Source organism: Lagopus muta, chromosome 2, assembly GCF_023343835.1.
Source record: "Lagopus muta isolate bLagMut1 chromosome 2, bLagMut1 primary, whole genome shotgun sequence".
In the NCBI taxonomy this organism is placed as follows: Eukaryota; Metazoa; Chordata; class Aves; order Galliformes; family Phasianidae; genus Lagopus; species Lagopus muta.
In genome coordinates this window covers 53,703,826-53,726,325 of record NC_064434.1, presented here as the reverse complement: position 1 = coordinate 53,726,325, position 22,500 = coordinate 53,703,826, and the positions used below count along the sequence as shown (strand labels likewise).

Sequence of the window (22,500 nt, the reverse complement as noted above, 5' to 3'; positions counted from 1 at the left end):
GTTAGAAATGTAAGTAGTAATTATAAAATCACTGTGCAATTGCAAATAGCCTGATGACCAGCGGAGACATATACAGTTGTGTATGAACAACTGTTTATTTCAGTGGTGGAACATATATATGGTCTCATCCAGACAAGATAATTTTTGCAGAACAACCTCTGTTTGCAGCAGAGATGGGAAGGGATCTGGTCAGAGTTCTGCCAGAATCACTGAAGAGATTGGGTTGGAAGGGACTAGTCTGTGGATAGAGATATTCTGCATTAGATTGGATTGCTCAAAGCACCATCCAACCTGGATGTGAACATTTCCAGGAATTCACAATTGTTCTGGACAAAACCTTGTTCCCTGTCTCATCTTATGGTGGAAAAATATTTTCCTTATAGCCAACCTGAATCTATTCTCTTCCACTTTAAAATCGCTGTCCCTCATCCTCTACAGGCCCTGGTAAAAAGTCTTTCTCATGAGTCCCCTTTATATACTGACAGTCTGCTGTGCGGTCTCCCCAGAGCCTTTTCTTCTCCTGGCTGAACAAGCCCAGCTCTCTCAGCCTTTCTTTATAGGAGAGGTGCTCCAGATTATCTCTGTGGCCCTCCTCTGGGACTGCTCCAGCAGTTTCATGTCTTTCTTCTACAGGGATCAACATGTTCCTTCCTGTGTCTAGAGTTAATTTTAAGAGTCTCTCTAAGGTAGTTAAAGCACCTCATTCATTCTGTTGGATTATCCTCCCTGTAGTCAGGAAAACAGGATAGTGCATGGCAGTTTGATTATCCAGGAAGCCCTCTATCACATACTTCAAGCTCACATGCAGTATGCTGCTCTCCTGCAAATAAGCCCAGGTCAGTGGTTGACAGCAAGTGTATCCCTGAGTGATAGCTACTTTCTTGTGTTGACCAGTCAATGATGTCTTTGCCTGAATAAGCTTCCTGTGTCACTGGCCTCACCTCATAGCGAACAAAATTTCTTTGCTTGGGTGGGTTGGGTTTATGGTGTTTGTGCAGCTATTGTGCTCTAAAGAATCATGCACTGCTTACAGAACAAAAGTTCTTTAGATAAATGTTCTGATTGGGTTTCAGGGAGGTGCCAGGAAGAATTTAGGATGTAAACACAAAGTGGCTTAATGACTTCCCCTCAGCTGAGCTGTAACATTTGATCACATGATCAATTATTATGCACTTAACATGCATTTAGTGTCCTCTACATCCACATTAGAAGAACAAGCAGTACTTCAATCCCACTTGACAGCTTCTTTATATGAACCACTAGAGATGGTAGTAAACTAGCATAAAGTAATTACAGTTGAACTGAAAAAATTGAAGGCAGATCCTCAACTCCAGACATTGCTACCTGTATTTCTTTCTGGTTACTTGCAGGCATGATTCCATTAAGAAATGTAAGAAGCTTTAATAAAACCCAATGGAAAAGTGTATGAGACTTAGTTTTCCTGCTTTTTGTACCAATCAAGTCTCCCATTTCTCATTTTATTACATAAATACAAGGTACTGTTTTTGGAAATCACAGAATCGTAGGGGTTGGAAGGGACCTCCAGAGATCATCGAGTCCAACCCCCCTGCCAAAGCAGGTTCCCTACAGCAGGTTGCACAGGTAGGCATCCAGGCAGGTCTTGAATATCTCCAGAGAAGGAGACTCCACGACATCCCTGGGCAGCCTGTTCCAGTGCTCCGTCACCCTCACTGTTCCTCCACACTGATGTATTGCACTTATCTTTTTTTAATCATCTGAAACCAAATCACCAGGCTCTTAGAAAAAGGCAGCTGGGTACCCTCTTGGAGGGGCAGGGTCGCTTTTTATTAGATTGGAACAACTTTGACTGGTGGTATCCTGATTTAGTTGTTCTGGTGAGCTATTACTCTTGTTAAAGCAGGGGTAACGAGGTGTATGTTTAAAATCTTTAGTGAATGTGAACTGTACTGATAGTTTTAAAGAGCTACTTAGGCTTGTACAGAAAGCTCTTGATATGCTGATTTTATTGCCACTGTGCTATGTTGTTGCATGTAAGCTTTTATACAGTGTTAGTCCAGGAATGTCTTGTGCAGCTTCAGTCAAAAGCACTGAACCTTATGCAGTGACTGAAACCACGTCTGCCTCTTTTTCATCAAAACACAGTGGTGGATTGGATGACCCCTCATCACTGCAGCAAATAGTGATGAGCAGCTGTAGTTGCTGGTGGAACTGTACTCCCTCTTTCTGTGATGAGTCTCAGGTGTTGCTATTGTGCAATACTGAATTCATTGTACTTGCTTGTCCAGCTTGTCTGGTTGTTGTCCTCTTTGTAGTATGGTACCTCCTGTTTGTTGCTTGTTGCTGGTGCTTTTTCCATGCACACCCACGCATTTCCTGTGGAAGTATTTGATAGCAACTCAATGAAATATGGTGATATGATTGTTCTGGCTTGGATTGCACTACAGAAGGAAATTATTGCTCCATGACTATAATGCCATCTTGTGTAATCTGAATAGAAGAGAGTTCCAGGCTGCAAGGAGGCAATAAGCAGCGCTGAATAAATACTTTTTCCTGAATTTCATACTTCTGTGTTGTGGCCTCTTCTTACGAACGGTTTGGGCTGTGTGTTGATTCACCTCACTCTAAAGCTGTGAAGCTGCGATGAGCTGAAGATGGCCAATCGAAGGCTTTAGGGTTTGTTTTATGAATGTTAAACTGAGTAACATAAAGCTGAAGGGAGATTAATATAGGAAGTTGGCCAATAGTAAGTTGGGAAAGCATCTCTCTTGTAGCTACAGTTATGGGTCAGTGTTCTGAATCAAGACCATTCTCAGTTTCCCTTTTGTCATGCTAAGAATGAATGTGGTATTTGGACATCTCTGAGCCCTACCAGAGAAGGTGAGTGAACTACTCCAGTTAGCATGCTAGCATCAACTACTCCAGTTAGCATCCAATATTTCAAGTATGTTGTATGTTTTTATATATGAAATATTGTATACTGCAGATTTGACAGGAGCATGTTTCTTAAATACCCCTACTTTTATTTTTCTTTAAAAGTAAGTATTTCCACCATAAATCTCACTACTCCTATAACCCTTGTAGAGAAAATTAGGCCCTTTTATATTAGGCATTGCAGGGCTTTTCTGTGCCTTTTTTTGTTTGTTTGTTTGTTTTTGCTCCCTTTACTTATTGCATCCACTGCTTGTAAATGGATCCCCTATTGGGGATAGTAAAAGCAAACACAAGCTGGCTCTTAACTAGTTCTCTCCATAGGTATTCAGGTTAGCTCTTAATTGCTGGCTCATCATTAACCATGTCTGACCTGTTCTCATGCACGTGACTGCTCAGAGAGCAGCCAAATAGCTTTCAACAGCTGATAGTTACATATTATGTGGTACAGATTAGGAATGCTGCAGAAAGAATGAAAGTCTTCTTACCAAAATGGTATTGCTTCTTTCTGATACTCTTTCAGAGATGGAACAAGTAAGATTTTTGGCATGAGATGGTAGCTGCCTGAAGAAAACATCTGGATAGAGTAGCTGACAAGGTGCTGCTTCTGTGGGGATATTGTAAGCTCTGAAAGAACTCTTGGTTGTCATTATACACAAACATCTACTTTGACCTCCACTGCAGAGATGGCCTGATCAGTTAGTGTACCTCTGAGGTCTGAAAAATATCTGTGCACACACAGTGTGTATACTTCTGCAGCTCTGGAGCAAAGTCCAACAGCTACTTCTGCGTGCCCACGGAACCTGAGCTACAGTGTCAGACTTTGCACTGGAAGAGCTTAAAATCACACACAAGATCTGTACAGGCTCTGTTGTGGGATTGGTAACGCCCAGAAGAGCAGGGAGAACCTCTGGCAGCAGTGCTATTCTTGTTTTCATAGTCCCTTGTCATTGCTACAGGGTGTGGGAAGCTGGAAGAATCAGGAAGTGAGGAAGGGAAAACCTTAAGGGATGAGGTCACCTAGGAACCAGTCAAAATTGTCTTCTGATCTTTGACTTCTGGTGATTATCAGTGTATTTATGGCTTTGTGATTTTGGCCTGTGCTTTCAGCTCTCTGGGACACCTGAGTGTCATTGCTGATGAATTATGAGGCATCTAACAAGCAGCCAGATGCATTAATTTGCCAGCCTTAATTCCCTGCGTGAGGTAGAAGGCTGGTGAAACAGGGGAGACATAAATGCTGTGATCAGCAGTGAAGAGAATGTAGGGGCCTCTGTCTTACAGAAAGTATTCCCGGGTGTCCAGCAGTTTTACTCTCCCCCTTCAGTGCAAAGACTGGCCACTATGTGCTTCCCAGCTGGTGCTGTGGAGGGAGAGAGCAGAGATGTTTGTAAGTCAGGGAGCTCAGAATGGCATCAATCATGGATTGGAGCAGTGTGCCTTTCTCCAGCTGTTTGAAAACGGGGAAAAGGGACCAACTGCAAACAGAGATTTGTGTTTTCTGCCCTTAAGTCACATGCTCTAATAGGGACATGGTTCAGTGGGCATGATGGGGATGGTTGGTGGTTGGACTTGATGATCTTAGAGGTCTTTTTCAACCTTTATCATTCTGTGAATCCAAGAAACGGGGCTGTCACCACCATGCCCTTCTGCTGGGGAAGGGGAAAGATGTTAACTTTTTTCTGAGACGTTTTTGAAGTTAGTTCTTGCTTTAAATCAAATTCTCTTAAGGTCTGTGTGTGTGTCTGAAGGAACAAGACGCTTTACCTTCTTTCAGTTGGTACTGTCTTAAAACCTATTATAAATTGTATTTTTAGCAATACATCTGTGTAAGTTCATGAGTCTGGGTAAATGTCTGCAGTTTAGGTAGTTTCATAGTTTTAAATGAAATCTCTTCGTGAGTAGAAGCAGCAGTAAAGAATCTGCAATAAAAAAAGATCTCTGAGTATATAGGAAACACGTTAGCATATTTAAGCCTGTGTATGCAATCACGTGTTCTTATTAATGTGAAGGAGTACAAAGGGTAGACCTACAGGTGCATACTAAGTATCTAAGTAAGCTGGTATGAAAATACTTTAAATATAGACTTTGTTTCCAAGAGCTTTTCAAGTGTGAGTCAAACCATTTTCACTTCTTCATTTGTAATGAAATAACTCTGTCTCTAGGTGGCAGTACGGCATGCTAGCTTTTCTGTCTGCAAAATACATTTCAACAGAGTGCTTGTAGATTGCTTTTTTTTTTTTTTCTCTCTCTTTGTAAAAATACTTAAAGAATAAATGAAGACCTTGGCTCTTGAATCATAGGGGAGAGTTTCTTTGATCAAATAAAACTGAAAGCAAAGTATTCTGAAATTTTGTACGTATGTTAAAACTTAACACTGAATTCAAAAGATAACAACGAAAAGACACATTTTATTTTAAAATGATGCATTACACTGGAGGAAAAAAAAAAGGGTTTAATTAACCAAAATATCTATTTATGGCTACTTGTGGCTGCTTGTGCATGTCTGGGCTCAAGCTGCTGCTGTGCATAAGCATTGAAGTAGAGGTGGCTGCACAGAGCTTTTTGGCCCTTGCAAGTACCAGACCTCCACCTGGGGAAAAGCTGATGGTATTAGGTTTCAACTGTAGAAAGCATCGAAGAACTTTTACTTAGGTTTTGGTGCTTTTCAACTCGAATAAGGAACAAGCTGCACAAAGCCCATCTTACAGTTCCTGTTTCTCGACTAATTTTTTAGCAGCTTGTGACTCCTTCAAAACCTTCTGTCTTGAGATACTTGATTTTTGATCTCGTGTAAGACTCAAGGACTAACTTCTTCCATTTTTAAAAATATCTTCAGTACATAAATGTGCAAAGAAGTAACTGGCTGCAGCAGTCATCAAGATCACTGCGCTGTGTGAAGCAGTGTAGAAGATCTAATATCTGTTTCACTGGAGACTTCTTATCATAGAGTCATATAATCATGGAGCTTGGAAAAGACCACTGAAATGATCTAGACCAACCACCAATCCATCACCACCGTGTCCCCTAAACTGTGTGCCTGAATGCCACATCTGCCCTTTTCTTGAACACCTCCAGAAAGCCTGTTCCTTTTATGAGAGGGTATTTTTCCTAACATCCAACCTGAACGTCCCCTGGCACAACTTAAGGCTGTTACCTCTTGATACAAATAGTAGAGTCTGATTAGTAAAAATGTTCTAAGGAATTCTAGTTTTATCAGCATGCTGAGTAGTTGCATTTTGTAACTGAAATTCTTTCTGTTGCAGATCTCTCCCTTGGTATCTATTCTTTGTAGTTTTTGCCATTATTAAACAATGACTTCTACTGTAATTTTAACTGAATTTGGAAGAATGAATAGTATACCAGTGTAGTAAGAATCCTGCATATTATTATTCTGTTATGTTTTCTATGTCTGAGTGTTGTACCAGTCTGCCTGGGAAGCACCACAGAGCACCATGTACAAGGAAGACCAGTTGGCTCCTACCTGAAGCTGAGCAAAAATAAATTATTTTGTGTACATATTATTTATTTTTAAAAGATGTGAGGCTGTTGAGCCAAGATGGAGCACACAGAGAATTTTAGTTTTGTAGTGTGATTAAGTGCATGTCATGAAGTATGTGTCCACTTTTCCCCTTGCTTTCTCATCTGACAGTCAATTTAGTAACCCAAACGTGCAGCTGAAGTGTTGCTTTTTGCATTTCGAAATTATTTTATGAAATACTTTTACAACCCTGAAGTGGTTTGTTTTTCTGCTTTTAAAAAAGGACGTACATATTGACAACAAGGATCTCATAATTAAAATTTAAATCTAGATAACCTGATTTTTGGTGTTTTAATGTATGGTAAGCCAATGAATGCTTTGTTGTTGCCTCGTTTCTTAAATATTTTTGTGTAGTAGTGTCATATCAGGCCTTCATATGGCTTTTCAAAATAGCATGCAGAAAATACGATTAAACCAGAAAATAATTGTGCTTCTAATTTACAGTATTATAATAGAAAGGCCTAATTTATACTTACTACATTAAAATGCTAGCCTTTAAATTGTCTGTTTCTGCTTAGATACTTGAATATATTCTCATGCTTTGTGAGAAATCCTGGGCTTTGTCTTTGAGTTGGCAAAATCATTTACAAATTGTTCTGGAATCTCTTAATGAAATCTTTTCAGGAGATTAAAAAAAAAAAAAAAAAGTGTTCAATATCATTCTGTCAACTGTTTTTGTTTTAGAATTGTCAAGCAAAAGAACATGAACTTATATTGGAAATGTCTGTGCACCACTAAATTTTCTCTTCCTCTTCACAAACAGCTGCCGAAATACAGAGAATACTAAATCAGCTTGGAACACCACAGGACACACATGAGTTGAGGCAACAGCTGTGAGTATTTCACATGAAAATAATTTCATTCCATTGCAGACAGTTTCCAGGAAGATGATTAGATGTGGGTTGTTGTTGTTTTTGTTTTTTCCTTAGGCAAGGTACTTGTCTTCACTGAGAAAGGCAGGTATAGGGAAATATTTGAAATTTGCATGTCAAGGAGCCTTTTTTTATTCTTAATTAATTTTGAATACTCTTTGTGCACTAGTCAGGTGGCATGCACACATACATTGCCTACAGTATCAATATGTGTACAAAACTTATTCTGTATGTCAGCAAAGGGAAAGCAACAGGGCCAAAAAGCAACATGGCTGTTTAAATAAGAAACACTACTTCAACCCTTCACCCCATTCTCCAGTCAACTCTTCAAATCTGACTGTATCAGTTTCACAAAATAATGTATTGGATGTATGGAGTCTTTTTTTTTTTTTTTTTTTTTTTTTTGTGAGATACAGTACCTGAGGAGAAAGTGGAATCTCTTTTTAATAATGAAAGCTACAGTAAGCAATGATATTGTGGAGCAGATTACAAAAAAAAAAAAAAAAAGCAAGATGAAATAAGATTTAAACATGGATGCTGTGCTTTGTTGTTCCATCTCCTGAAGATGGACTTTCATGAACATGTCAGTCAGCATCTCTCCACTCCTCAGCACAGTCTGATGAACCTGTATGACTTTTTTTTTTTTAAATCAACCTCCTTTACCACATAAAACTCAGCAGCATAAATGCAAGTAAACATTGTGTTGTGTTAACCCTATGGGTGAGAAAATTGTCAGTCTTCACTGTGGCTAATGCTGCACACAGTAGGAGTAATATGAAAATGAGTAGTAGGAGGAAATAAGTATTGAGCCAAAGGCATTGTATTCATCTTGTGTGAACAGCCAGCTTGCTTCATAATAACCTGAGCTTGAGGATCATAACAATAGCCAGGTATGATCCACATCCAGGTGGATGTCATGCTAGAGATGGAGTAGATCAAGATCAATGTAGGTGAGTTATGCAGTAGCAGGCAAGAACTAAGCATAAATTCAAAACTAAAAAGGCTAGAAACTTGTCCATTTATGTCCAAGGTGCTAATGTGATAAATTTCCGTAAGGTTTTCAGCCGTTATCTTTCCACTGGTCTGAACGTTTTGCCCTTCCTTTTGTGTTTGAAGTTGTCTGGGAGAGTTATTTGATTACTTTCAACTATTTATGTTGATTGCTTGCTAATTGCTTTCCAGCCTGTGAAAACAGGTAAAAAAAAAAAAAAAAAGAGTTTCTCCGGGGAAAGAAAACAAAAATGAAAGTCATAATGGAAGTGTGTGGTAATAGCAGAAGTGAAAAGAAACATAAAGTGCAAATAGAAGTGCTGCTGAGCACAAGTATTTTTAAAGCACAATTTAAGTTATTAAGTTTTTAAGCAATTAATTAAACTTTCCTGGTAAGTTCACAGCTGTTGTATCATGGGAGAACATAAATTTCTTTGGATAAGCTTCCCCATGACTATCAGGAATTGGCCTATCATGGATTATGTTCATGGAATTATGTTCGGGCCCAATATTCTTCAATACAGGAGGAAGCTTGGTCCCTTATACAGTTATTCTGAACTCCTTAACAAAATAAGAGAGGGTTTTTTCCAATTACTGATAGCCTGAAAAAAGTGATGGAAAGGCATCTTTATTTATTCACAGTAATTGGGACCTTGTTGCTGTGCATTAGGGGAACAATTACAATATCTCAAAAAGAAAAAAGTGTAAAAGGTGCGTAGTTGTGCTGTCACACTGAGAAACATTCCTTTAGTGTCCATGTCATCTGGAATCCATGGTGATCTGTTGTTGTGTTTTTGCAGTGAAGAACAGTAGAAGGATGGCATCGTACACTTCAGTGAGTGTTTAATACCACTGTGTTTCTGAGAACTGGTGAAACTTCAACAAAATTAGCCAGCAGTCTCTAATGAAGGTTTGCATTTGCTTTTAGGCAACAGAAGCAGCAGTACACAAACCAGCTTGCCAAAGAAACTGACAAATACATTAAAGAGTTTGGATCTTTGCCTGCAACAAGTGAACAGGTATAAAACCAAAGAACATGGCTTGTTTGACTATCGTGTTGGCTCATGTAGAGTATTTGAGTGACTTCAGTTTGCATGCCTGTTTTTTGTACTCTACACCAGGCTTTGTAAGCACTGGTCAGTCAGGACATTTGCATGGCAGGAACAATTACTACACAAGTATATTTTGCTCCAGACTTGTTTCAAAGATGTTTTTAAATATTAGGATTGAGTTTGACTGAGAAGGCAGGACTCAAAACAGTACATTGTGCCTGTGATCTCAGCTATGGCACTCAGTAATCTGTAGCAGTGTTGCTGCTGAGTTTGACTCACCAGGTACTCTGAGTTCTTCAGTGGCCAGGAGTTATTGCCTGCCTTAACCATGTGGCAGATGACCAAATCTGTTTGCACACTGTCCAAGTAATTTGTGCAGAATAGGTATGATCTGCATAACTCAGATCAGCATATATGCTATATCTTGTCCGCAAGCTTTTCTTTTCTTAAGAGGAATGGACAAGAGCTGTTACTGAAACAATTTGTGCAGTCTCTAAGCTGCTTCTTTCCCAGATTTGTGTGAAATACATGCAGGAGTTTACATGCAAAGTAGCTGTTGTCATTAGCTTACTCTCAACTTCCATCCTTTGATTTCTTATAGTCATGAAATCCATAACTTAAATAAGGAAAATATGAATGCAGCCTATTGCTGCTTGGACAATTCGTCTGATCTGTGACTTGTTAGGAAAGAGCACTTAGGAAAGTGAATTGTCCTGAAACACTCATTTCAAATGGCAGGCTGTGTTCCACATGAGCTCTGCCTGCTAAGTTGTGAACTTCTAATAGAGTTAGAACTTGGTCTTAGGACATAACCTCTGGTTGAGTCAAAGATGTTTTTTATTCTTTGCCTTGTCGCTGACAAGTTGGCAGTGGGATATTTTGCTGTTTAATTCTAATCCTTTTATCATGAGCATTTTCATCAAAGACAACACTCAATGAAATACACAGACATTGGGTTGATGAATGGCAAATTATGGCCTCTTGCAAATTTGGAAGACAGAGTTTGTATAATGGATATATTTAGGGAAATAAAATTGAGGCTTTCTGGTGTACCTGATATTGCCGTTTCTTCCTTGGCATCTTCCTCAAAAAAAAGAAAAAAAGACTTGAAAGATAGAGTAGCTATTTCTCTAACAGTTTCTAAGGATTTGGAAGGGGTGCGCACCCGTTTCTGGTTGCAGTTCAATATGCATCTCCAGTGTTTATGTAAAATACATGTGGAGAGCTTTTTCCCTGCTCGTTTCTTGTTTTTCAGCACTATTCCCCTCATTCATTCTTCTTTGCTTATTTTAGAATTTGCAATATCAAGATGTTTCACACTTAACCACAGACTAAATTTATTAATCAGGTTCCCCTGTATCAGTGCGTGGTGCCTTGTATATGACCTGCTCATTTCTTATTTTCAGCTGTTAAATGAACTAAATACATTGGTTTCCTTTTTAAATCTCTAAAATTGTGGCAGAGTTGTGTAATCCCAGGGGAAAGGGTAGGTTTGTCCACGCAAGTGGTTTTGTAGACAGTATTTAGGGAAGAAGAAAACAAAAAAGAGTACACCTGAGTATTGAGTAGTCTGGAAATGACGAGTCTTGAAAAGCCTGATCTCATTTGGCTTGGTAAAACTTCTTCTCCCATAGCGTCAAAAGAAAATACAGAAAGATCGTCTTGTAGGGGAGTTCACCACAGCGCTCACAAATTTTCAGAGGCTGCAAAGGCAAGCTGCTGAGAAAGAAAAAGACTTTGTAGCCAGAGTAAGAGCCAGCTCAAGGATATCTGTAAGTACTGGAAAATGTGCTGTTATGTTCTGTTTACGGTGTGGTGGTGGTAGTGGTTTCAAACATGCCTTTGTAATGCTTTTTACAGGAGCTTATATCTCAGTCCAAATGTTGCAGAATGTGTAAAAATATGATTATGAGCATAGTGGCTTTCTTTGCTTACTTCCATGCAGCTGAATTTAACGGTTCATTTTATTGTTAAAGCTGAATTATGTTGTAATGAAAACTCCTGAAAGCTGTTTTTTTGTTGTTTTTTTTTTTTCCCCTTGGTCACATGAAGGCACAGAATGCACCTGAGTTTGTACTGTAGTCTTACAGAAGCAGTTTTTAGTGATCTTGAAATTCTTTTTCTGGGCGTTTAGAAATGAGGACTTTTTCTACCAGGAAGAATCCCTTGCCAGGTATCTATGCAGTATTGATGTGGAGAAGCGCTGAGGAGGCTGAGATGTTAGCGTGTCAATTTTGCCTTTTTAGTCTGTGCCAAGTACATGTCACTGTACTTGTAAATTTCAACAGGTATTTAGTGAGCTGAATGTTTTTGTGTGTATTTCAACTTTATGCATGCAAAAGCAAAATCAAGGAACAAACATGTTAAGTCATGTTTCAGTTTCAAGTTGACTTCTTTATAAGCCTTGTAATATTTACTCATTATAGAAATGCTGACAGTGCTCCTTTCTGGTCCATAATATTTTTACCTTTTTTTTTTTTTTCCATACACTGATCACATAGGGTGGTGCTCCTGAAGACAGCTACAAAGAAGGAACACTCGTCTCCTGGGACAGGTAGGCTGAATTTCTTATTAAAACTTAACCTAGTTCAGAATTTAAAAAAACAAACTGCTTACAGAGAAGAGTTGCTGTTTTTTTGGCAGCTTTGCTCCATAGAGAAATAGTGAAAAAGAGCCTTTTTAGTGAGATAGATGGGATGAAAATCAAGCATTTCACATTGTCTCCCTCTTTTTTTTTTTTTTTTTCCTACACCTCAATCATCTTCTTAAGCTGACCCAAGTCCATATCTGGGCTGTGGGACACCCAAACTTAGGTAAGCATAGTCCAACCTGTGTATAGTGTAAAATGGTTAAACTGTGATTGATCCATTGTTTACTGGGATCTCCTGTTATTTACACTCTTACAAAAACTGCATCTCAGTCTCAGATTCTGTTGATATTGGTTAGCCTATCTTTGCCTGCTTGAACTCTGCACTTCATAATTCAGATGAAACTTTGTCCTTACATACTTACTTGGAATTTCCAAACAGCTCGCTCAATGCTATGTGCAGATTGCTATAGCAGCAGCTTCCTGTATCAAAGATAGCATTGTTAGGTCTTGTCTCTTGGTAGGCATGCAGGGCTAAAAATGTGTGCTTTGTTAACTGGTAAACTTTGTGCCATACGTGTTTGGCTGTCATCTTATTCTTCATATTCTAATTTATTCCATATGGTAATGTTCAATTCTGGCTTTGGTTGGTTTTCTTTGACAGTCAACCTCAAGCACAAGTGCAAGATGAAGAAATTACAGAGGATGATCTCCGTCTTATTGAGGAGAGGGAATCTTCCATTAGGCAGCTTGAGGTAGGCATAAACAGTTACACAGCAGATTTCAGAATATGCTCTTAATGCTGCCAAAGAAAAAAACTGTTTTATATTAGCATAAATCCTGGGGGCCTAGGAATTGTTTGTGGATAGTTTTTTTTTTCAACTCTACAAATACTGTCTTTACGTGATATATGTTAAATGTACATCAGAAATCTAATGTGTGAAAGCCATGTTTTGATGTGTTTAATCTCAGATGATTTCATTGAGGAACAAGAAAATATTCTGAGGAAAATGTTGCCAATTATTTGTTTTTTATTTTTTCAAAAATAAATTGAACCAAGGCTGTACCTTCCTACCCAGCTATTCCCATCATTCAGCTTCTTAATTTTGTAAGAGTATTTTCTTCTTTTTTTTTTCTGAATACTTCTTTCAGAAATAGAGTTGCACTATTTTATTCAAACTTCTGTAATTAAGGGTTCGTCAAAAAATTAAAAGTATTTAGCACTGAGTTGTGAATATACCAATGTCATGTGATAAAATACTGACATCAGGAGACTTCTATGAAGACACAGTGAGCTTTTCCAGCCAACCTGGAATCCACATCTCTGCCATCAACAACAACAAAGATGCTGTTGTGATAATTTCTCCCTTGCCATCCATATGTTGCACGTACAATGAACTAAGTATTTATCAGTTATTAGTTGAGATCATACATGCAGTGGCAATGTGACATGTATAACTTCATTGCAGCCAAACAGTAGTAGGGTAGTGTGATCCTGATTCAGTGACTTGGCTTTATATTATAAATGCCACATCTGTAAATTTTGTGGCCTTTGTGTGTTCAGTGTGTTTCCTAAAACTAGTGCAAAACACTCTGTACATGTACTTTTATTCATTTTGTTTAAATTGGTATTTATTAAGCGAAGTTGGCATGAACCTGCATTGTCACTTAAACTGAGACAAGCTTGTGTGTAGAAGAGCCTTCAGCAGTGATGGATCCTGTTTTTGAAGCGATGTGAATTTGTGCCTCATGCACAGCCATCTTCAGTTAGTTCGATTTTAATAAACTTTGTCTCAAAGTACAAAAAAGTCTTCCAGATTAGTATTAAAAGTTCTCTTTTTCTTGTAGGGTGAAGAGTGTATATTCAGGAGGAAAATGAGTAGTGTTTTAAGATGCATTTACAGATACCTTGTTATGCTCTGTCAAATAACGTTATGATTGTTTCCTTGCAGTCTGATATTATGGACATCAATGAAATTTTTAAAGACTTAGGAATGATGATTCATGAGCAAGGCGATGTAATAGGTAAGCCCAACTCAAATATTATCTGAAAAGTTACGTCATGTAGGGAGCAGTGGTTCAGCTCGAAAGGCAAATGGGATCCTGGGCTCCATCAGGAGAGGGGTGGCCAGCAGGGACAGGGAGGTGATTGTCCCTCTCTACTCGGCTCTTGTGAGGCCCCACCTGGAGTACTGTGTCCAGGTGTGGAGCCCTCAGTACAAGAAAGACATTGAGATTTTGGAAAGGGTCCAGAGGAGGGCGACTAAGATGATCAGGGGGCTGGAGCACCTCCCCTATGAGGACAGGCTGAGGGAGTTGGGCTTGTTCAGCCTGGAGAAGAGAAGGCTGCGGGGTGACCTCATTGCAGCCTATCAATACCTGAAGGGAACCTACACCCAGGAGGGGAGTAAACTCTTCAAAAGGGCTGACAACAGCAGGACTAGGGGAAATGGTTTTAAGTTGAAGGAGGGAAGATTTAGGTTAGATGTTAGGGGGAAGTTCTTTACTAGGAGAGTGGTTAGGCCCTGGAACGGGCTGCCCAGGGAGGTTGTGGATGCCCCGTCCTTGGACGTGTTTAAGGCCAGGTTGGACGGGGTCCTGGGCAACCTGATCTGAGTGTGTATGTTTGGTGGCCCTGCTAGGCAGGGGGTTGGAACTACATGATCCTTGGGGTCCCTTCCAACCCGGGTGATTCTGTGATTCTGTGATTCTGTGATTCTGTTTTGCTGGAAAAATTCCTCTAGTGAGAATGTTAATGCTAAAGCAAATCAAGTGCAACTTAATATGGGTAGATTGAGGTAGCTGGGGATCCATGAAGATAATTTTAGAAATATAGTTTAAATGTATGTTTAATTATGTCCTTTTAAGGTACGTAAAATATGTAACAGTAGTTTTTGGAATTGTGTGTTCATATTCTATTTCTGCCTCTTGGGGTGTTTTGATCTGTTTCCTCTGATCTCGTAGATCTTAGTTGTTGTTTTTGTTAATCTGAGCAAAGGGTAGGCAGTAGCAAGTTGAATGGCAGAAGACTACTAAGAGAAAGTTTCTATTCTGGTCAGTTTCTAAGGCTCATCCCTGCTGAGAGCAAGAGGGATTTTTGCTGACATGAACTTCACCTGAGCATTTCAGAAATGAACTCAAGTATAGGAAAGGTCAGCTTCCATAATGCATGGTATGGAACTTTGGGTGTGAATGAAAAAAATCAACATTTTGAGGGGACAGGTGGCACACTTGCTCTCAAGTGTATTTCAGTATTCCAAACGTTTAGTTGGCTTATGACTAACCAAAGCTTGAAATCTTTCCTCTTAAAATACAGATAGCATAGAAGCTAACGTGGAAAATGCTGAAGTACATGTGCAACAAGCAAACCAGCAGTTGGCAAGAGCAGCAAACTACCAGGTAATGTCAATATCTGCTGCCAGTTATGTCTAAGTGTCCTTTCTCAGTAGTCCTGATTTAATATAGCAGTTCAGAATTTGACTTTTTTTCAGATCTTGAGGACTCTCTTGAAAGTGTTTCCTAGACTTGGATGGGTCACCTTGGGGGGGGAAGGGAGAGCAAGTTCTGAAAGCTTTGTGTTTCATGTAGAGCTATCTAGGTTGTCTCAGATCACCTTGAATTTTACTGTTACCTAGGACTGAAAGGAGTTCTTTTAACAGCTCAAGAAGGAAAGGTGAAGTGTGAGTCTTTAAAGATCACTGGAAGATTATGAAGGTCTTTGGAAGGTGCTGTACCAGCATCAATTTTTACTGTACAACATCATCTCAAAACTGAGCATGTCTAGCTTCTGTTAATTGCTGCCGTGGTGCAAAAAATGCATTTCAAACTCTCAAACTTTTTGATGAAAAGTCCCTTTGAAAAGACCTTTTAATGCCACTTCTTTCTAATTTTTTGGCACTTGTTATAAATAATCTTATAAGTAATGTCTTCCCTCTTTAGTAAAAATTAGTCCGTAGATTAAAAAAAAAAAAAAAATTAATCGTCTTATGTGTATTAACAGTAACCAGGTTGGTAAACCAATGACAAAATGTCTGAAGGATTACTTGCTGATTTCAGAAGTGGGAGGGAAAAAGAGTGGACATGTCCTCAAACTGTATGCTAAGTGGCAGTAATTGGCACAACCCACCATTAAGTATGACTGATGGCTATTTTGATACTGACAAAATTCAGGAAGAAAAAAAAAATAGCAGCAGTCAAAATTTTCTTTGGAAGGTGTCAGTTTTGGAGTTGAAATTTAACATGAAAACCTTTTTCCTCTTGAAGAGGAAGGGTTGGGTAACTTCAAGGTTATCAGGTTTTTGATGAGCTCTTGTTTCATATGTATCACAGCAGAGACTGAATACTCAGCTGAGCTTGCTTGTGTTAAGAAGGACTGTGTAGTTGGATTGATTTGAAGTTGCCATTGCTTGAAAGCTCAGCTTTGTTCTGTGTACTTGAAAAAGCATTTAATATATTTGTGCTGTGACCCGCTTAGGGAGCTGGTAGAAGCTGAGGCATCCTAGTGAGAACTAGGTTTGGTTAGTGCTCTCACAACTCCTTTTTGTGGATGTATGCACTATCCCTTTGCCTTGTGGAATGTGTTTGTAGAGCAGAGCTGTTGGGGTCAAAGCTAGGGCATCGAGGGCATTGAGTGCACCCTCAGTAAATTCGCAGATGACACCAAATTGGCTGGAAGTGTGGATCTGCCTGGGGTTTGCGAGGCCCTACAGAGGGATCTGGACAGGCTGGAGAGCTGGGCTGGAGCCAATGGGATGAGTTTCAACAAGGCCAAATGCGGGGTCCTGCACTTCGGCCACAACAACCCCAGGCGACGCTACAGGCTTGGGGCGGTGTGGCTGGAGGACTGCGTAGAGGAAATGGACCTGGGGGTATTGATTGATGCTCGGCTGAACATGAGCCGACAGTGTGCCCAGGTGGCCAAGAAGGCCAATGGCATCCTGGCTTGCATCAGAAACAGTGTTGCAAGCAGGAGCAGAGAGGTGATTGTTCCCCTATATTCAGCACTCGTCAGGCCGCACCTCGAGTACTGTGTCCAGTTTTGGGCCCCTCACTGCAAGAAAGATATTGAGGCCCTGGAACGTGTTCAAAGAAGGGCAACAAAGCTGGTGAGGGGTCTGGAACACAGGCCATATGAGGAGAGGCTGAAGGAGCTGGGAATGTTCAGCCTGGAGAAGAGGAGGCTCAGGGGAGACGTTATTGCTCTCTATAACTTCCTGAAGGGAGGTTGGAGTGAGCTGGGGGTTGGCCTCTTCTCTCGTGTCATTAGTGATAGGACCAGGGGGAATGGTTTCAAGCTACACCAGGGGAGATTCAGGCTGGACATGAGGAAGTATTACTTTTCAGAAAGGGTGGTCAGGCACTGGAATGGACTGCCCAGGGAGGTGGTGGAATCACCAACCCTGGGGGTGTTCAAGGAAAGACTGGATGTTGTGTTGAGGGACATGGTTTAGTAGGAGCTATTGGGAATAGGTGAACGGTTGGACTGGGTGATCTTTTAGGTCTTTTCCAACCTTAGTGATTCTATGATTCTATGATTCTAGGCTTGGCTGCTCTGTTTCTTTCCCCCATTATTGCCACTGCTTTATACTTGTAGAAATGATCATCGAGTGTGTAAGGAAATAAGATGCCCATGTCTTTATTCCATTACCTTGCCTAAGTAATGTTAGATAGAAAGTGTTTGACTGTAATGTGGTGTTGGTAAAAGGTGCTCAAGAATGAAAAAAGAAGAAACCGGGAGTAGTAAGAGTTGTAGGGAAACAGTCTGATAGAATTGAGACAATCTGGCAGCAAGGAGACCCTAATAAAAAGTTGAGTGCTAGCAAGCAAAGTGATTAAACAGCTAAGGGGCAGAAATCTCAGCTTGAAAATGGGAGGAGTCAGCAAAACTAGCAGCAGAGAATATGTAAGACTAGCAGCAGAGAATATCTAAGAAAGAAGCTTGATGGTCTGCATGGTATTGGGCAGAGACCATATTGCCCCAGTGAGGAACTGGCACAGATGTAGTCCCACAGGACAAGCAACATAAGCAGTGATATAAATCTTTGCTAAAAGGAGAGCAGAGCTTTGCAGAACTCTGGAGCTGTAAACTAGATTCCCAAGATTTGCGTGTAATTATTCTTTGGCTATTAGCAAAAGCCTGCAAAACCACTAGTAGAGTGTGTTATTTCCTTTCTTTCTGCTTGAGATAAAGGATGAGAATCTGTTCCTAGTTGTGGTTGCTCTGGTATTTCAAGTTACAAACCTCTGTGGGAGATCTGAAAGTTTTGGACACGATCTTAACTTACAGTGTATTATAATGACATCTTAGAACTTACGTCTTTTAATCTTGTGTTTTGTTTTTCTTTAAGAGCAATTTGGATGTAATAAACATCACAAAAACAACTTTAAAGTAACTGTGAGTTGATGCAAAGTCCATCTTGCAGAAGTCTAAAAATGAGTAATTTGGGACTTCTGTATATACATTTACACTTTTTAATTTTTTTTTCAGAGAAGGTCATTTCTACCTCCTCTTCTGTGCAGATTGATTTTTCCTATGTACAAGGCCATCTGCTTTCAAATATTTTCTTTCCCTAGTGTTTTATTCCAATACATTCATTATGTTGCTGCATTCTTTTTCATTAGTTTGTTATTTGAGCCAGGAAATGCTACTAAAATCCTTTTGTTGATTAATACAGCAAGAAAATTAAGTCATGGATTATTCTTTCCGTGAATAACTTTATATGACTTGTTTGCAAGGGCATTATTTAGATTTCACAAGCAGTAGGGTCATAAAAACATTTGAGTTGTTTCTTGATCTTGTGATGCAGTTTTCAGTCAGCTTTTTTTTTTTTTTTTCCTTTCTTACAGCAAAGATCCCGAAAGAAGATGTGCATCCTCATTGGTATACTTGCTATTGGAGCACTGATTCTTGGAATCATCCTATGGTTTTCTCTAAAATAAGTCTCTAGAGAAAGCTTTGCAATTGATATTTAAATTATGAAACAAAACTTCTACAGTAATGGTTTGCTCATTATGAAGCTCAGTAAAAATGATGGTTTTTCTGTACTTCATCACACTCACTTTTTTTTTATGAGACTTTTGTTTTAACTTGAGAAGTAACTTTCTCAGTCATATCGTAACTGCCTGCTCTCTTGGACGTGAGTGCTGTCTTACCAGTAAAACCAGTCAGCATCATATACTGTTCCGTTAACTTAACTTAAAATCCTTTTAAGGGTTAGGAGATTAATCAAAATCTTGATAACTTGTTTTGAAGGAAGGGGAGTGGGATGGGATTATCACTGAGATACTGCTAAATGTTGTTGCCAAAACAAACTCCTGAATTGTTGCTTGAGGCAATAAATTCACAAGTTGGAATTTAGTTTTAAGCTAGTAATGTCTTTCTGTCTTTTTCTCTTCCATCTCACCCACCTGCCCATTTGATATGGGTGGTTCAAAATTAAGACATAGGCGTGAAGTTAGTGTGAACTCTTTTTAACTGAAGTCTTCAAATTAAGCCTTCAGTTTGCCTCTAATCTTTCAGATGATTCATATATCTCTATCTGGCGTTAACTCTGGTTAAGCCTGGAAGACTCTACAAAAGTAGATAGGGTGGATGATATAATTATTTGGATTTCTTCTTTGAGTTTTTCCATTAAGAAATAAAGTGTTATGTGCATACGCCTGGTATCTTTGCATCTGAAGTGTTTATCAATGAGCTTGGCTAGATGAAAGTAAGCTCTAATCTGTGAATTCATAAATTTACTGGGAAGAATAGAAATTCCCAGCTTCCTAACTGCACTTGAATGTTACTGTTCTGAAACTGCTGTGATTCAGTTTCCACGAGCAGATCCAAACTTGTATGTAAGGTCTTTCATACATCTGAAGAAAAGATTACAAATTAAATTCCAAGTTCAGTGGTATTTGAAAACAAGTTCTTAATCAGTTGAACTTACTCAAACTGCTTAAGAATTCTGATGCTTATAGCCTTTAAAATGACCTTTTTTTCTTTTGTGCCATTTTGTACTAATATATTAAAAATGTAACCAAACACTTTTTTTGCCAATAAATCTATTTGCATTTGTAATTGATGTTGAACTAATCTGGAAAGTGTACAGATGAAAAAAGTCAATTTGTATTTTATAAGGTTCTTGTACACTAGACTGATAGAGAATGCACTGTTTACATGGTGAACTATGAAATGTTTGGAAACAATCTAAGCAAAGATGGACTTCAGAATTGTAACTGTGCAACCAAAATAAAGGTCTTTTAAAGAGTACATTTTTTTCTAGTACTGTTTTTTTTCTTTTTCCTTTTCAAACTCTGTCTATATAAGCATAAGTATTGTCTTTCCCTTTATGTAAATTGCTGGTATGTCTAGAATAGAGAGAATTTCAGCTCTTCTGCTGTTCCTGTGCTAATATTCATATTGTTAATGGAAACTCTCTTGGATCTTTTCTCCCCACCTCTGTGACCCCAGCCTTAGGAAAACAAGGAGAACAGGTTGCTTTACTGTGTATTTCGGGTGGCACAGATGTTAAGTTATCCTTTGGCACAGAGACAGGAATCCATAGTGTGGGAAGGAGACTCGTGCTGATGTATTTGGATCCCAAAAGCAAGGGAGGAAGAACTGCATGGTTATAGCCTATGGAAAACCTCTCAGACTGCAAGTAAGTTGTAGTATGGATGTTTGTGTTGAGGTCTCAGCTACAGTTTTCATGTGACTGCCTTTGTGCTGAGTGCGAAGCTGGGACTCTACATACCCTTTCTTGTTAAATAACCATCAGATTTACTTTAGACTAGTGCCAGCCATGGTAATGCTACCAATTAGTGATGCTAATACTTTGATTAGGCACAAAGTGTTATGTGCTTTGTTTTGTATTTAGCATGTAGACCCTGGGAGGGGGGAGTAGAAGAGGGAGGGTAGAGCCATAAATACCCCTCTTTAAATTGCTCTTAATGGAGTCACTCTCTTTCTGCCTTTTCCCTCATGTACATATTTGCACTCTTAATCAAAATGCAGTTTCCAAGTATTTAAAGAAAATGTTGATAGTTGTAAAGAACCTAAAAAAAAAAAAAAAAAAAAAAACAGCTGGATTTAACATGCATGAATCAATGTTCTTAGAAGAAATATTTTGGCTGTTTGAAATTATCCATCAGTATGTGAGATTAGCGAGGCCAAAAAAAAAAAAAAATGCAATGAAAGCACTCTTCATTTTGCTGAAGGAACTTGGTAAGAATAGTTCTTTTGTAGTTATCTTAACCCAGGCACCAGGGGTGCCTCTCTGTTCTTTCCTGCTTTTTCAAAGAGCTGAAAATCACAGGGTAAGACAACTCTTTAAAGATTCTGTGGTAGTGTGGATTGTTTTGTTCTGTTTTTCACTGCACCTTTCCCTCTTGGAAATTGTTCTTGATAATCAACAGGGTGTATGATATCATCAGAATTCATATCTAAGTCTTCTTACATCACACACAAACTCCATGCAAATGTTTGATATCAGAAATGAGGGTTAGGTTTTGGACATCCAAAATAATTTGAAATCACAAAACAGTTTTTAGTCTTGGCAGTAAGGGATCAAAAGGTACAGCAGAGAAAGAGGAGGGCATAACATGTCTGTTAGCAGATGTTTGAAAGACCAAACACCTTTGCAGCTGGTCACTAATTTGGGCTATTTCAAAGATCAGTTGTGCTGTTGGGTATCATGTTGGAAAAGACTTGCTTTGCTTTTATTTAGTTGTTCTGGGTGAACATTTTTGATGTTTTCAGGAGCAGATGATTTTTGAGGGAGGAAAGAGCAGAAAGCTCTTGTTTTGCTATACATCAGCATCTGATGGCTTTGTTTCTTAGCTGTACCTACAGTGCTCAGTGATGCTTAAGTGCATAGCATGCAGCTTTCTTTTTCAGTTTGCAATTAAACACAAGCATCATAACCAAAGCTGCTGTGGGGTGAGGCGTAATTATTCTCTGATGAGGTGCCTACCTGCAGAGCCATCCTAGATGCTGTTGCAACATAATGTTGCAAGGATAAATACCTGAAACTCATCAGCTTTCAGACATCTTTGTGCTTGTGTGTGTCTCTGATGTTGCTTGTGAAGCCTGCAGATAATAGGGCATTTGTTTAATTCTCTGTGTGACCTAATTGAATTCAGTGATAAAAGAATCCAAGTGCTTTCATAACAATAAAGAGCACTATGAGCCCAGAAACAACCAGGAAGAGTAACAAAATGTTCATTTTCAAAAGACAATTTGTGTTCTCTCAAGTAGAATACCACAAGAGCAGTAAATGATGTCATAACTTGCTATTTAGACTATGGATGGTGTACTTCTCCCTCTGGCAATTTTGAATGATTAGGTGTAAACTCAGCTGCGATTATTTTGTTCCTGTTCCAAATATTAGGGAAGTATTCAGGGCAAAGGGGATTTATCCCATTTATTGATAAGAATACTCTGAAGAAGAAATAGTCATAGTGTCTGTTCCTTTATAAGCATGTCTCTGCCCACAAACACAGAATTTTTCTGGTACTACTGCTGATAGAGGCGTTTCTGATAGAAGAAAAAAAATACCTAGAAAA

The 22,500-nt window shown here is 39.1% G+C and overlaps 1 protein-coding gene across 1 annotated transcript in view; it reads left to right on the top strand.

Annotated features, from left to right (window-relative positions):
• STX7 (syntaxin 7) overlaps positions 1 to 20,206 on the top strand; it is a 32,754-nt gene extending 12,548 nt beyond the window's left edge. Inside the window, exons 3-10 of the mRNA XM_048936054.1 lie at positions 7,215 to 7,284; positions 9,242 to 9,332; positions 11,000 to 11,137; positions 11,867 to 11,919; positions 12,617 to 12,707; positions 13,905 to 13,977; positions 15,269 to 15,351; positions 18,799 to 20,206. Of these exons, the coding sequence (XP_048792011.1) occupies positions 7,215 to 7,284; positions 9,242 to 9,332; positions 11,000 to 11,137; positions 11,867 to 11,919; positions 12,617 to 12,707; positions 13,905 to 13,977; positions 15,269 to 15,351; positions 18,799 to 18,891 (692 nt within the window). The 3' untranslated portion in view covers positions 18,892 to 20,206. The remainder of the gene's footprint in view (positions 1 to 7,214; positions 7,285 to 9,241; positions 9,333 to 10,999; positions 11,138 to 11,866; positions 11,920 to 12,616; positions 12,708 to 13,904; positions 13,978 to 15,268; positions 15,352 to 18,798) is intronic.
• Positions 20,207 to 22,500: the final 2,294 nt, after the last annotated feature.